The sequence below is a fragment of the Diadema setosum genome, chromosome 19, assembly GCF_964275005.1.
Source record: "Diadema setosum chromosome 19, eeDiaSeto1, whole genome shotgun sequence".
Taxonomy (NCBI): Eukaryota; Metazoa; Echinodermata; class Echinoidea; order Diadematoida; family Diadematidae; genus Diadema; species Diadema setosum.
The window spans coordinates 28,786,460-28,803,070 of NC_092703.1; the positions used below are offsets into that span (position 1 = coordinate 28,786,460).

At 38.0% G+C, this 16,611-nt stretch overlaps 1 protein-coding gene across 1 annotated transcript in view; it reads right to left on the bottom strand.

The window, feature by feature from the left end:
• LOC140242674 (X-linked retinitis pigmentosa GTPase regulator-like) overlaps positions 1–16,611 on the bottom strand; it is a 34,771-nt gene that overhangs the window by 1,813 nt on the left and 16,347 nt on the right. Inside the window, exons 13-15 of the mRNA XM_072322433.1 lie at positions 15,562–15,766; positions 12,187–12,522; positions 11,241–11,416 (exon numbers count right to left, since the gene is read on the bottom strand). Coding sequence (XP_072178534.1) covers positions 11,241–11,416; positions 12,187–12,522; positions 15,562–15,766 — 717 coding nt within the window. The remainder of the gene's footprint in view (positions 1–11,240; positions 11,417–12,186; positions 12,523–15,561; positions 15,767–16,611) is intronic.

The following is a 16,611-nucleotide window of genomic DNA, read 5'->3' on the forward strand; positions in this document are numbered from 1 at the left end:
GATATTTCGCTACGAAATCAGTCATTTCGTCGATGAAATGATTATTTTGTAAAGAAATGACAACATTTTGTAACTAAATGAACATTTCGTCCACGAAATGATAATTTCGTTAACGAAAGAGTCATTTTGTCGACGAAATGACCAATTTCATAACGAAATATTCTGTTTGACACTTGGCGCTCCATGGTTTTTGTCCATGGTTTAGACCATGGTTTTGTTTGTACCACCTTCGTGAATTCGGGCCTAAATGTTTTATCACATGGTGTCAACATTTATTACTTTGTTGATACTATGCGAGGGGGAGGGGGGGGGGGGGAAGGAGTGTCATCCCGTCACCTGACAGGGCAGGGAAAGAAAACAAGGTGGGAAGTGGAAGAGAAAATCCACACCTTAGGGTTCACTATGCAGGCCACTTGTCTATCAACCAAGGTAAACTTTTGACATGTACATTGTACATGCATACAAGCACTGACATGTAGCAATATGTAAGATTGCATCAGACTCGGAACACACAATATGGCATGTGCAAATTCTGCAGCGCAAAGCTCTCTTCATGGTCATGCAAATCTGTGGGTCGACTGTTGGACATCTCTTAATTTGGCTTTCTGTATACACGGCCAATATACCAAAATATAATATCAAATGGGTTAGTCAAATACTGGTTAGCTTGGTTATGTTTGCCCATGGGCAGAACATTTTTGTAATGTTATCTCCCATGGGAAAACATTTTCACGTAACAAATGACAAACGATACCAAACGATTGAACGATCATATTTTTCACGCAATTGATAGGATAAATTTGCCTATTCCATACAATGTGAAAAAGCAGATTTGACTAACCCATACAATATAACAGACGATGACTTTTGTTGTCCGGAACATGTACCAAACGTTCCACCCTCAGGATTTGAAATGCTATTTCGGGAGGCTATATGTATATGTAAGTCCCTCAATATCATTTCAAACCCTTCGGGTGGAACATTCGGTATGTTCCCTCCCCCGCCAGTCATCATCTATATCCTGTACAATCCAGCAGGAGGTCTAGGGAACAGCAGCATGTACTTTGTTTCTGCCACTTTTTTCTTTTCCCTGCTTACAGCTGTGGTCAAGATGCAGTCCACAATGTTACATAACTACCAGGGCAAAAGAAAAATGGAAGCAGCAGATAAAAATCCAGACCAGAGCTGACCTGATTTTTGTCTTAAAGGACAAGTTCACCTTCATAAACATAAGGATTGAGAAAATGTAGCAATATTAGTAGAACACATCATTGAAAGTTTGAGGAAAATCGGACAATCCGTTCAAAAGTTATGAATTTTTGAAGTTTTTGTGCAGTAACCGCTGGATGAGAAGACTACTGCAGTGTACGATGTCACATGCGTACAACAATATAAGGAAAAAAGAAAGAGAATTTCACAAAATTTCATCTTTTGAAAAAAGTACACATTCCCTTGACTCGTTACCAACATATGTCATGGGTAATATTATTCCCCCTACCTTTAGAAAGAGGCAAGTCAAATGCTCTTTTATTATGCGAAAAAAATGAAAATATGTTGAATTTTCTTTACATTTTCTTTATACTGTTCTACTCATGACATCACAAGCTGTAGTAGTAAGTCTCCTCGTCCAGCAGTTCCAACACAAAAATTTTAAAAATTCATAACTTTTGCATCGATTGTCCAGTTTTCCTCAAACTTTCACTGATGTGTTCTACTAATATTGCTGCATTTTCTCAATCCTTATGTTTATGAAGGTGAACTTGTCCTTTAAATGCTCACTATCTTGGGAGAATTTTCATGATTTTCAACGTGTTGGGGAACAGAGAAAGGGAACATGTCCATAGGAGAAGTAGACTGTACTGTACGAATATGATAGTCATGCAAAGACAGATGATCATGGGACAAATTAAAAGAAAAAATACTTTATGCTTCCAACAAACTCAGGGTATGTATATAAATATTCTGAATAGATACTTTTACTACTGTAAAGTTTATTTATCCATCTCGTAGCTGTAAAGACATTTCTGTGTTTTAGCACTCTATCTTTTTAATCTTTAATAATTTTGACTATTCAGAGCTAGTGTTCCATAAGGCAGAGTTAAAGAAACAAACAAAACAAAAGTATCTTTCCTTTAAGCCTTTTTTGTACATACATGTATGTAACAGCTTGTTTCTTGGCAGAATTGTAAAAAGCCTCTTAAATGCTGATTTTTATGATTGCTTCTAATATTTGGCACCATAAATTCTAATGCCTAATGCCTTTGGTTGGGGAAAGGAAAGATGAGGAGGTGATTGACAGTTCACAAGCATAAGTACTGCTAGAATTTCAGGCAACAAAAAGCAAATGTGTAATGACAGTGCAATCTAGCCGATACCAGAGAGGTATGTGAGCCTCTATGGAGCCTACTGCAACTCGCTGGCACAAATTACTCAATTCTGTCACCATACATACAAGCTTGCATGCATCATCACCTTGAAGTCAAGACTGCAAATGAGTACTTCACTAATAATGCTACCAGGTGCAGGATATAACTTGTCTTCATTCATTCCTTCTTACCATCTTAAGTCTTTTCTTGTGCAAGATCTGAATGTCATTGAAGCATCAAATTTGACAATTTTCCCCTTTTTTTTAAATTGTGGGAAGTCTTTTGTATAGATGATGAAATGTCTGAACTAAATTGACTTGAATTGAATTGAATTGACTTGAATTGAATTGAATTGAATTGAATTGAATTGAATTGAATTGAATTGAATTGAATTGAATTGAATTGAATTGAATTGAATTGAATTGAATTGAATTGACTTGACTTGAATTGAATTGAATTGAACTGAACTGAATTGAATTGAATTGAACTGAACTGAATTGAATTGAATTGAATTGAAATGAATTGAATTGAACTGAACTGATTTGAATCATGGGTTGACTGTTATCATTAGTACTGTGCCATTTGAGAACTTCAACATTGCTCCCACTGGAGAATTCCAACAATTATGAGTTTTAGATAATAGCAGCCCCACAGCGATGACTAATATGCTTGCAAATGATGGATGGACCCAGGGAGGGGAGACGAACCTCACCTCCCTGATCGACCCCAGCTGACCTGTACTTAATGTGCCTGACAGTTCGAGGCATCACACTTTAATAGCTGTATCACTATTGTCGCTGGGGGCGTTATACTCATTTCGTCTAGACAGTAATTTCAGGTTTTCAGTTTCCTGTTACAAGTAAAGTATACTCCTCTCTGAGAACCAATTAAGCAAACAAATGTGAGAAGCTAAAGAATCCTGTAAAAGTGGATATTTTCGCGCGACTAATTTTTCGCACTCGGTGGGGTAAGAAGAGTTTAGAGTGTTTTCAATTCCGCGGAATCAAGACATCAACTACTGGAACATATGGCACGCAAAAATATTTGCGTGCCTTTATTTTCGCGCTAGTTTCGGGTTGCGCAAAATGTGTAAAAATTTCAAGATTGAAAAAATTTCCACTTTTACAGTAGTCATTTTGTGAAAATTAACAACAGTAGCAATAATTACTGATGAATTACACAAGCATGTTTCCAAACAAACAATCAAACAAATTATCACATATCAGAAGATGGGAGGAAGAATTTTTTTTTCCTTTTTGGCATGCAGCATTTTAGCCAGGTCTAAATCTATAGGTGATATCTGTTATTCCAAAGGTTCTTTAGTCCAAAATAAACATATTTTGTATACCTCCATTTCATTTATCCGAAAATAAAATAAGGTTTATTATTTTAAAGGTTCATTAATGCCAGAATCAGGGAAAGGTGCATACTAATGCACCTTCGGAATCATGAACCTTATTTCATTTTTGGCTTAATGAACCTTTCAAATAAAGAACAAACCAAAACAATAATCTAAAGTGCCCTCTTGCAGGAAAGAATATATAAGCATTGATTTGCTATCCCCTGAAAAGAAGCGAGTCCTTTGTGATGCACTGCAAAGACAGTCAGGTTCTACAAGTGTAAGCTGGAAAGAAAAAGCTTGCGATCATGCAATGATTTTATGTGTGGCGAGAACTAAACAGGAGTCTCTGTATCCAGTTTAATAATTCACTTACAGCCATACCATCAAGTCACACGGTTAAAGTGCAAACAGTGGTTGAAATGCCAAGCACATTTTACGGCACAGCATCATTGAATGTGTCCAAGCATGAGTGTGCGTGAAAAAAAACAAAAACAAAAACAGAAAAAAAATACAGATCGCAAACTGCAAAGTGCAGACAAAATGATGATACCTGACTCTTTACACATATGTATATCACTATGTGCTAGTATTCCACTGAGAAGTGACGAACAAGTCTCAGTAATACCAACAGAAGTTTCAAAGTATGGTCAATACAAAAAGGCATTTACTCAGCCACACAGTAGGGACAATTCACAAAATGTAATTTGTACAATGTACATTGGTCTGTTTGCCAATATATACATGTAAAAGAACAAAATGAAATAGATAAAAGCAATATTCTCTGTTTTTTTTAAGTTTCAAATAAAGCTCTCACAAAGGATCTCACCAAAAAAAACAACAACAAACAAACAAACAAACAAACAGAGAATGAGGATAAAAACATGCAAATATAGTACAGATAACAAGCCTGATGCAAATTTTGGTACTCCATATTATGTGACTAAAAATGATGCCATCAGTGAATTCCATACTTGCTTTCTTTCTAATTTTACTTCGTTTTTGTTTCTCTTTTTTCTTTTGACCTCTCCATCACACACTATACTCAAGTCCTTCTGACTTGCTCTTCATCCAACCGGGCAGACACCACAGGTGCTATTCGTGAAATTAAAGGCACGCAAAAATAATGACTCTGATCCAAATATGAATGTGATGTACACGTAGACATTTCTCCGTTCAGAACAGTACTCCACAATCACAAATTTAACCACTCGCAAAGTCCTGATTCGCAAATATTTAGACTTGCTAAATATATGGCATATACAGTATTTGATATTTGTTCATCTAGACCTAAAAAAAAAAAATATATATATATATATATTGGAAAGTTTTCCCTAATTTTAAAGAAGGTTTGATTTAATCAAAGGTCCCCTACAATGTAGGCCATGGTTTTTGATGACAATCTGATTTACCTCTGCACCTCTCAAATATCACTAACAGTGTCTGGATGAAAATGAGAATTAGTTAAGTTCAATCACAGAGTCGGACAGCTGCTTGTTTATCCAAAGCAGGCACAAAAGCCTGCATTGATAACTTTTCTGTAGCCACATAATTTAGAAAACAGTGGGCTCTTTCTTGTTTTGAAGTCACTTAACTGGCTTCATCCTTCATTCCCATAACCTTGCTTAAACAGGAAGGTTGCCACTGATCTCAGTCACTGTTTTTCATGATACATCTTGCCGTTACCCCTGATGATTTTTAGATGTTTGTGTCTGTTTAAAGGCATTATTTACCATTTGCAGATGAAACAAAAACCCAGCTTTAGTGCTTCGACATAATGTAGTTCTACAATATGTGTTAGGGATAGAAACAACCAAAGTAAACATTTTAATCAGTATAATCAATGTTAAGTATAGTTATATATACAAAATGTAAACTATAGTTATAATAACATTGCTTCTAGAATAAACCATCTACAGTTATGGTTTATTAAGAAAAACAGAGACATCTCCCCCTATTCTAAGTTTTACTGCAAAATTTTCATATGATAGGATGTTGTGCGATACAACTGACCTACACATATGCATCAAATGTAATAACTCGAACGTTTTTAAAATCCCTGCTCTCAAAGGTAAACTGTACCTTTAATTGGCTTCATTCCACATTCTCATAACCCTGCTGATACTGTATACGGGAAGGTTGTCCTTGCTCACAGTTACTGTTTTTCATGAAAAATATTGCCGTTACCCCTAATGATTTTTGTGTTTGTTTGTGTTTTAATAAATGTGTGTGTGTGTGTGTGTGTGTGTGTGTGTGTGTGTGTGTTCAAGGATCTGCCGCTCAGTTGGTGTGAACATCATCCTTGACTCTCAATGAGCAAGATAAACTTGATTGCTTTTATTCAATTGTCTCATGTTTGCTACGGGGACTTGGTTTGATCAACAATCTCTCTCTGTGAGTCTGTATTTCACATGATTCTTCTCTTGGTATTTGCCATGTATACATGCTATTTGCATTGTCAGGCATTATCACTCACATGCAACATACATGAATCTATGCAGTGTGGTAAAGTTGGACATATAATAAAATCCCTTGTTACTGTGTTAAAAGAATTATCACAATTCAGCTATTCAGTCATCCTTGACTCTGAATAAGCGAGATAAACTTGATTGTATTCATTCAATGGTTTCATGTTTGCTACGGGTACTGTACATGGTTTGATCAACAATCTCTCTGTGGATCTCTATTTCGCAAAATTCTTTTATGACTATCATTATTATCATCATTTTATTCGGCATTGCAGACACTGCACATGTGCATGGGTAAGCACAAAACACATTCTTCTCTTGGTATTTGCCATGTACGCTATTTGCATAGTCAGACATTATCAGTCACAGGCAACATACACAAAATCATGCGGTGTGGTGAAGTTGGAAATAATGAAATCCCTTTCCACTGTGTAAATAGTTATCACAATTCAGCTATTATTCAGCTGTGAAGATGAGTGAATAAAAAACCATGCATTGAATTGAATTTCCACATGGAGGCCAGAATTCTAAAAAAAAAACACATTAATCACTGTAACCTTGACTGTCCTTTTTACTGAGGTGATTGACAATCCGTGAGACACACAGCTGGCAAAAATGTACAACTGCATATGTACATTGTATCTGGTAGCCTTGTGGGATTCGGGGGAAATGTAAACGCAAGAGGCACTTTGAAATTGAAGTTGGGAACCAAACTTTCAGTGTACACTGTATTCAAACATGTTGGTCCATGTATCATGTAAACCTGGTTCCAAAGCAAAATTTTAGGAATTAGACCATCTGATTTGCATAACAAATTGGCTATAAGATCATCAATTTTTTAATGGGATCGTATAGTTTTGGCTGAGACCTAACTTTGGGTTTCTAACATTTTTTTGGTCAGATAATGACAAACCTTAGTGGGACCCACCTTTTATTAAGATCGCTTTGTTTTACTTTGTTTTTAGATGTCTCAGCCATTCCAAAACAGATTTTCATCTCATAGATTGTGAATTCCTCTTTATGGTAAGCTCTGTATTATTTCATAAGTGGTTTCTTGGTATCTCGCAAGCCCAATCCTTGTCTCTACCAATACTATACCATCCCTTTAAACTCTTCCAAAGGATTTTCACGAGGCGGGGCAAAACTTCAGAAACTATCACCACGCGAGAGGTTGGCAAATCATTCACTCATGATATTGATTAAAGATGATAAAAAGTTTTGGTACCTCAAAAGTGTCCTTGAATTTCCTTGTCTTAGTTTGTGTTTCAGGTTAAAGTACCTTTCATATAACTAACACTGTGAGACTTACTCGCCCCAAAGTGCTCTCATGTCTTAGTAATCATGCAATTAACTGCGATCAGCAGCCCCATACGCATAGCGAACAGCAGTCCCATACGCATAGCGTAATCGGGCTTCGCATTGTAGCATTCAGGATCATGACAGATTTAGTATCGCAGGGTAAATGTCGACTTAAAATCCCATAAATTCTTCAATTTGAAGACTTACCAATTAAGTTGAAGTATTGAAAACAGGCTTCGGGCAACGTTTGGTTCTGCCTATAGTCCCTTTCTGTTCGAATTGATGACTGAATGTGACTCGGTCGACAGGACCTTAGGAGAGCTACATACAGTACACTGAATACAACAGCCAGTGCATGCGAACACATCACATGCACACGAATTTCAAATCCATGAACGAATAAGATGTTTGTGTGCGCATGCGCTGGCCATGGTATCCAGTGTATGTAGCTCTCCCAAGGTCCTCTCGACCGAGTCACATTCAGTCATCAATTCGAACAGAAAGGGACTATTGGCAGAACCAAACGTTGTTCGAAGCCTGTTTTCAATACTTCAACTTAATTGGTAAGTCTTCAAATCGAAGAAATTTTTGGATTTTAAGTTGACATTTACCCGCGATACTAATTCTGTCATGATCCTGAATGCTACAATGCGAAGCCCCATTACGCTATGCGTATGGGGCTGCTGGTCGCAGTTAGCTATGCGTACAATGGGCTGCACGCTGCTGGTCGCAGTCAGTGGTTTCGTACAATATTTATCGACGCTGTACAGCGTCGGCTCTGGTACGAAACCATTATTGCATGATTACTAAGACATGAGAGCACTTTGGGGCGAGTAATTCTCACAGACAACGTACTTTAACCTGAAACACAAACCAAGACAAGGAAATTCAGGGAAGCTTTTGAGGTACCAAAACTTTTTATTATCTTTAATATGCAAATAGTTGCCAATATTTGCCAGATAGAAGTTGTGTGTTTATGCATGTGTACGTCTGTCTGTCTGTCTGCTCTGTCGGTAAGAATGTCATCCTTGACTTTGAAGGAGCAAGATATACTTGGTTGCATTCTTTCAATGGCTTTTGTGTTTGTTACGATTACTTGAATAGTTCAATCAACGACCTTTTTGTGCAATTCTGTGTCGTCAAGTTCTTCACTTAGTACATTTTGAATTTGCATACTGTAAAGCAGGATATTTTCAAGGCAAAAAATTCTCGGGCATTGGAGCTGACAGCCTTTTTCATTTTCATGGCATGAAATTTCACGAATTGCCACTGGCATTCAGTGCATACCATGTAGACAAGAACTCCAGCGTGCATTTCAATTTTATGAATCCTGGCTCTCACAATATTCTCAAAATCAAAATTGACATTTCTGGTTTTACAGTAGTCCTACATTTTCAGACAAACATAACATACATTATGCAGTGTGGTAAAGTTGGAAATTCTGAAATCCCTAGCCCGGAGAGCAGAATTTCACATCAGCGGAAATCAACAATTCGTGAGACTGAAAAACAAGAGTCCCGACTGACCCGAATATCTCAACTTCACCTTTGTTAAGCATTCTTGCTGACTTCTACCTTTAGAAGAAGAACACAGCAAATTTGTTTTTTGTTGCTGGTTTTTTTTTTTTTTTGGGGGGGGGGGGGAGGGCAGGACGTGGTGTCCATTTTATCACACTGGCAATAATTTGTGCCAACCACACTGAAAATTTTACCATGCATTTTAAAAAAGATGAAATGTGAGAACCAGCCCCAATCCATGCCCAATTACACCCATTTGTACAAGTATATTTATCTATCACAAAAGTGGTAATAGGCCATATGCATAAAAAGTAGCAAATTTTGCTTGTGTCAGCCTTTTGCTTGAATTGGTATGCAGAAAAAAAAAAGGAGAAATTGCTTGCCAGCAAAAAAAAGCGGTCCTTCTGCTTGTTCTTGCTTATGCTTATTTTTGTGTTTTCAAGCTCTGTTTTACGAGCATGAGCTTTTCTCAACTGGGACGTTCGTGTTTGACGCTATTTAGCTGGGGCGGGGGGTGGGGGAATAGATCATGCGATAGACCTCTAAGATCTTATGGGGGCCAAATAAGCACCCTCCCCCCCCCCCCTCCCCCCCCCCCCCCCCACACACACACACACAAACACAGCGGCTATGTAGGGTTAGGCAATGCCCAACAATGGCACTGGTCTGATGGCCCCTGACCAGTACCTACTGGGTTAGTGTGCAGCCCTGGGCTAAGCATCATGTTCATGGCTGTGAGAGAAAAGCCAAAGTTGTACAGGAGTAGAAGAATGAACTGAGAAGAAATAATTGCCCCTGAACACGTATCTGACCTATTTCGTTTCAACAAAGGAGAATGTTAAGTCGTTCAGCAAACAAAATGTGAGGACAAACAGGAAGGCCATCTAACATCGATGGAGAACAGAGAGGCTGCATTCCACTTCCTGGCAAATCCGGGGCTCTGGTCAACGATGAGAATGAACCAGTGTGTTTGTGTGTGTTTGTGTGTGTGTGTATGTGTGTGTATGTGTGTGTTTGTGTGTGTGTATGTGTGTGAGTGTGCTGTGTGCGCAAGTGTGTGCTATCCAAATTCTCCCATGAAAAAAAAAACAAACAAACAGACTTACACCATAATGTAAAACTACAGTCACACATCTACATTGTACTTTTCTACTCATAGCACAAATACAGCTCTATCACTTCTAGTTTTGGAGAAAAATATTTGTAAATGTGCCTTTATAAATTTTGGGGCTTGCACCCCAAAGTGGGGAATGGTGCTCATTTGTGCAAGTATAATACTCTATCACCCCAGCCATAATAATTTCAGTGTCTAAAATTACAAAATTTAATATGTGATGATGCATGTGGAGTGATTGATTATCTGCAGAGAAGCACACAGTATCTCATGTAATTGTTATGCTGTCATAATAGCAATTCCTATTTTGCAGAGTCTGACAGATATACATTTTTAATGGTTTAATGAAAAAAAAAAAAAAAACTACACTATATTGTCCTTAGCAACAATCTAAAAAAAGAAATACACAATAAAAATTTTCCAACCTACAATATGTCGAAATTTCTTAAGCAAATCAGTATTCTGAAATAATGTGTTCGAACTTTAACCCGCCGAGGACAGGCTGATTTTGCTACAACACGCATTTCCGCAAGACACTTGCCCGAGTATACTCGGGACTCATCCTCAACAGGTTAATAGTACATGCCTCAAAATCTGCCTAGTTCACACGGCATACAGACTTTTTTTTGTTTTGTTTTTTTGTTAATGCAAATGAATCAATTTGTGTTCTGGAACTGAGTGGGCCTAAAGTAAAGCAAACTATTCTAAACATGAAGATCGAAAACATTGTTGCCAATCAACTTCACACGGTGTTCCCAGTAACACACGTCAGGTACTCGACTTCAGTCCACATCTCACATAGTATCCGAGCTTTTTGCACATACTCTCTCTCGTATAATAGAGCTCATTATTGCATGGTATGCATACCACGAGACCACATGCATCAAAGATAAGGTTATATCATCTGAAAAAAAGCATGTTTTACTTACCGAACATCTAGCCAACTTAGAATACAGTCTACCTTCCTCTTTCATAACTCTGAGTACTAGTAAAAGCTGTTGAAATTTCCTGGGTTGGTGTTTGTTTTTTGTTTTTGTTTTTGTTTTGATTTTTTGCCATGGGAAAAATGAGAGAGAAAAAAAGAATGGAAAAAAAAAGGAAGAACCATGAGCTTATTTACAAGCAATTCATACTTACTTTTGGTTCGGGTTCCTCCTTCTCCGTCTTGGATTCCGAGGGCTTCTTAGCAGCCTCCTTCTTCTTTTCACTTTCCTCGTCTTCATCGTCGTCGTCATCCTCATCATCGTCTTCGTCGTCCTCGCTCTGCTTCTGACTCGTGCTGGGCCTCTCTTTGCTTCCTTTCTTTGGCACGGCTGCACCACAGAAATAAAAGACATCAAAAAATGCATAAATGCATGCAAAGTATCTTGCTGCAAGTCCTCACCATGATAAATGAACTTATGTACTGTAAAAGTGGAAATTTTTGCATAACCAGAAACTATCGCGAAAATATCGCTTACCATACGTTCCTGAACTTGGTGTCTTGATTCCGCGGAATTAAAAACATGCAAAACTCTATTGACCTGGCCAAGTGCGAAAAATTAGTCGCACAAAAATATCCACTTTTACAGTATACTTTTTATGAATGTACCTTTTGGGGTTAAGAGTTAATACATCCAATTCATGGGAAACTTTTACGACAAAAATCATCTTTCCGTCATCAAATTGGCACCCCTGAATTTTGCTGCGCATCTTCAAATGTTAGAAAAGGATTTATGCAAAGAAATAGTTCAATTCGATAAGTCTGGACAAAATCAGAAAGAATATTTCAATCAAGAACTTCAATCTTCTTAAACCTACTTATATCAATGTGCTGGACTTTGCTGCGAAATCAAAGACACACAAAAATATTGACTCTGATCCCAATGTGGATGTGATGTATGCATCTACATTTCTCCATTCAGTACAGGACTCCACAATCGCAAATTTAACCACAAATTTAACTCGCGAAATCGTCAGGAATTCCCAATTCGCAAAAATTTAGACTAACACAATATATGGCGTACACAGTACGTAAATTGCACATTTCATTAAAAATAAGGGATTCATATTGCACTCATTGCATCTATCACTGTAAGTTTACCTTTAGCAGCAGATGATCCCTTCTTCTCATTTTCTTCCTCATCCTCTTCCCCACTGTCATCCTCCTCCTCCTCCTCATCTTCTTCCTCCTCTTCCTCCTCCTCCTCCTTGGCTTGCTTGGTGGGAACCTTTGAAGACGATGCCTTGGTCTCCATTTTGGCAATTGGTGCTGACGTTTTTAACTTTGAATCCTTGGATGCACTCTTGTTATTCTTCACGTCACTCTCTTCATCATCATCATCATCATCATCAGCTTTTTTAACCTTTTCACTAGTCCTTTTTGACACAGTTACTTTTGTGGTAGTCCTTGGACCCGCCAGTGCTGTGAGTGACAAACCTGCGGGTGTGAAAGAAGTCGACACTGACGCATCAAGAAAGGTCAAACACCAAGTACAGCCAGTATCACTTTCTTAAAGAAACTCTCCTTATCACAATTCTTTTTTTTTTTTAATGTAAAATACTGTACACATTTTCCTTCTCTGCAGTGACTGCATTGATGAAAAAGAGGTTTTCATTTATAAGGGAAAGTACAAAGTAATTTGCATTCAGCCTGCAGGGGGCCAGAATGCCTCAGTCTGATTTCTTGTGCAATCAAAGTAATTCACCATCAGTACTTCTCTTTACTTGCGTTTAGACATGAAGCTCATTGATCAAAAATATTGATCGCAAAGATTACCCATCACAGCAAATCTATTTCCACTGTTGGAAAATTACATATCTAGCTTAAAAGTAGCAACCTGTAACCTTGACCTTTGAACTCCACAGCTTCCTAGCACAGAATGTTTGTTTCTATCATTCCTGCTAAATCATACTTCAGGACGTTCCAAGCTGCATTGATAAAATGAAGATGACACCTCTAGCCTCAGAGCACAAACAATCATTTCAAGCACATAATCGCCTCTTTACTTCAATCCTTCAATCCAAGGTATAGTACAGCTGAGCATTCATAGCTGACATTGTGGCCACAAAATAACAAGTTCTACTCATGACCTTTGACCTCTGATTATTAGACTCTTCCCCCAGGATCAGATCAGCATTATCTACACCTCACTGTTAGTATGCCTGGGTCTAAAACCTTCCAATAGCTTCTTTTTTTTTCTTTCTGCAGTTGTAAGGTCAGACAGACAGATATATCAGAAATACAATCACACAACATACATAGTACCCCTGGAACCCTTTGATGGCATAGGAATAAACAGATCAAGACAGAAAGACAGACTTGGAACTCAAAGCGTAATCTCTTGAACATTTTTCACATTACAGGAAAAAAGCGGGGGAAAATTGTAAATTTGATGTTTACTGTACTTCAAAGACATGTAATGCAGGGCTGCCTACCCTCAGCAGATAAAAAGATATTCATGCGCCAAAGCACAGTAGAAGAAAATAATGTTAAGGGAGAATTTTTTCATTTTTTTTTTTCAAAGAAGTCAGAGGTCAAAGAAAAAAAGATTACATGAAAAAAACATTTTCTTATTTTTGATGCATTAAAAAAAAAAAACTCCATGTAAAATGGTAAACACATTCCAGTAAGCAGCTCAAGCGTATGCCCTGATTCAACTGCACAGTTGCACATGGGCAATGTTGCTGAAATAATATCAAAGTGCACACCAAGTTTACCAAGGTCACCGGCTCTGACCTCCTTTAAGCACTACAACTAATAGCTACTGTAAATGACTACCACTAAAAGTGACATTGCGCAGTGCAAGCACAATAATAATGTTTTTCCTGTTCCCTGCAGCAAATTGATCTTGCTTAGCCCTTACTGCCCTCAGCAGGGTTCCCATATTGGCCCGCCTTATTCGCTTGAACGGGCACCAATGGTTTACAAGACTGCTTCTACTGAAAATGAATAGGGATGTTAGACAGTCCTTCCTAACTACATCACAACAGCCGCATTCACATACAGGAGTTATCGGTTTTTCATTTGCATCGCAATGCGAAAATCGATTTTATTTGTCACTATTCACACACGTGCTGTGCAGAGCAAATTACATTTGTATTTTGAGCTTAAAGGGAAAAAAGTCAAGCTGGAACGGGAAAAAAAAAATCACTAGCCAGGAAATGAAGCTCTTTAAATCTCCAGACTGCTTCCATGCCCAAAATAAATGAATATTAAAACAGAATGAATGAATGAATGGAAGTGACCACGTGTATCCACATGTGTAGACCTACTGCAAGTTGCATTATGGAATTTAAAAAAAAAACAAAAAAACAATATCTTTGCGTGCTGTTTATACTGCGCAAGGAAAATCATCACAATATATTTTTTTTTAAATCAAGCAGGACGGTTTTTTGCATCACAATGTTTATCATGACAGTTAACAATTTTTTGTGTCCACATACAGGAAACTCAGTATTTGCATCACTAAGCAAAGATGAATTTTTAAAAACCATTGATTTTGAGTGGTATTCTGAAAATCTTCCTAAGTTTCTTCCTAAGTCAGAAACTTAGGAAGTGCCTAGGAAAGACAGAATTGGTACTCTGAAATTACTTCCTAGGAACTTCTTAATGCAAATTAGGCCATCCTTATCCCCGCCCATGTCCTTTCTTAAGCCAATACGAAATGCCGCATCATAAGGGACCAACCAAATGACAATCGCATATTACTAAGACGTAGGGTCAAATACATGTGTGCGCGGCATGTTCCCTTTCTCACGCCCATTTCGTGCATCAAAGAACATGTTGTGCGCATGAATGACAAACACGCCTATCACGGTGTTTTGTAGCTTGTTATTCTTAACAACGTACTTAGGACAGGGGTGGGGCTTTCCTAAATATTTTCCTAAAAGTCTTTCCTAAGTGCATTCTAGAATGCCAACTTCTTCCTAAGTCAAAAATTTGCATACTCCCACCCCTTCCTAAGTTTTTTTTCTAGGTTTAGAAAAAACAAACTTAGGAACAGACTTAGGAAGAAACTTAGGAAGATTTTTAGAATACCACTTGGGAAAAAATCCTGACTTAGGAAGAAATTTCTTCCTAGGAAGGATTTCAGAATACCACCCTTCAGGTGTGTGTGTGTGTGTGTGTGTGTGTGTGTGTGTGTGTGAATGTGCACAATGACTTCCAGTGAGACTTTGGCATCATTCTACTTCAATGTTTGCGTTTTTTTTCACACTTTTAGTTACAGAGAAGTTTGTTTACTTTATTTTTTTTTTCAATGGGGATTAAACAAATACTCAGAAAAATAGCTCGGTAATGTACAGCTACATGAATAGGTTACATGAAGTGCTGAAGAGTTTGATATCATCTTAATATACAAACACACACACACACACACACACACAAGCGGAAATCATAAAGGTATGGCAGAATTACTGATTATATTAATAACAGGTCTGTAACTCAGCACCTCACAATGAAAAGAGCATTATTTACCTTTCTTTGGTGGTGGATCATCTTCCGACTCCGAGTCGTCGTCCTCCTCCTCATCGTCATCATCATCGTCGTCGTCGTCTTCATCTTCGTCCTCTTCTCCCGAATCCTCCTTTTCGTCACTTTTCTGCTCCTTAACCTTCTCGGATTCTTTCCTTCTGTCAAGCGATGCAGCATCTGTCTTCTTTGTGTCCTCTGCTTGTTTTACCTTCTCATGAAGATTTGCCGGAAAAACAGAGTGGAAAAACACAATAATCAGGCAATAGTTTTTGCCAGCACATTCACTGCAACTGCGGTGGAAAGGGTACACAACAATGACATATTTTGACTGAATTTATCCGTCCGGAGAATACAGTTCTGGCAACTCTCTCAATGCACACGAGTAGCTACATGACTAAAGTGGTGAACAGCAAATCACTGTTAAATCCAAAGCTTGTAATATTTCATTAACAATATCATATTTAGGCTTCTACCAACCTTTAGTGACTTGCTGGCTAGCTTTCGCCCACTCCTGTGGACTTCTGCAGGCCAAGCTAGCCAGCAAGTCACTAAAGATTGGTAGAAGCCTAAATCTCCCATTGTACGAATGCCCCAACTGATGAAAGTTTTCTACATCAATATTTGATCTGTTATGTATACAGGATGCTCTGCAAGTACCCCAAACAAGAGTGGTTTGTATTGTATAACTGCTGCACATGGCTAATGCTGCTATATATGTGCTACAATTTTGGCACAACACTCTACCAGACAAGTTATCAGAGAGAAAGATAAGTCAGGATCATGACACACAGAAAAGAAAGAGTCAGTGAGTCCAAAGCTGTTAACTTGATTCATCTAATACAATTGCAGCGGATTATTAGCAATAAGAGATTAACTTTATCTTCAAGCATGACAGTTTGATGCTCTTTAGTGTCAGAGAAGAAGAAACAACACAACCTGGGTCCCATTTCATAAAAGATGTTAGCATAATAATTCTTGCCTAGAATAGCAACTCCTCCTAGCAACAGGCAATAATGAAGCAGGATTTTTGTCATTACCATGATGGCACTTGCC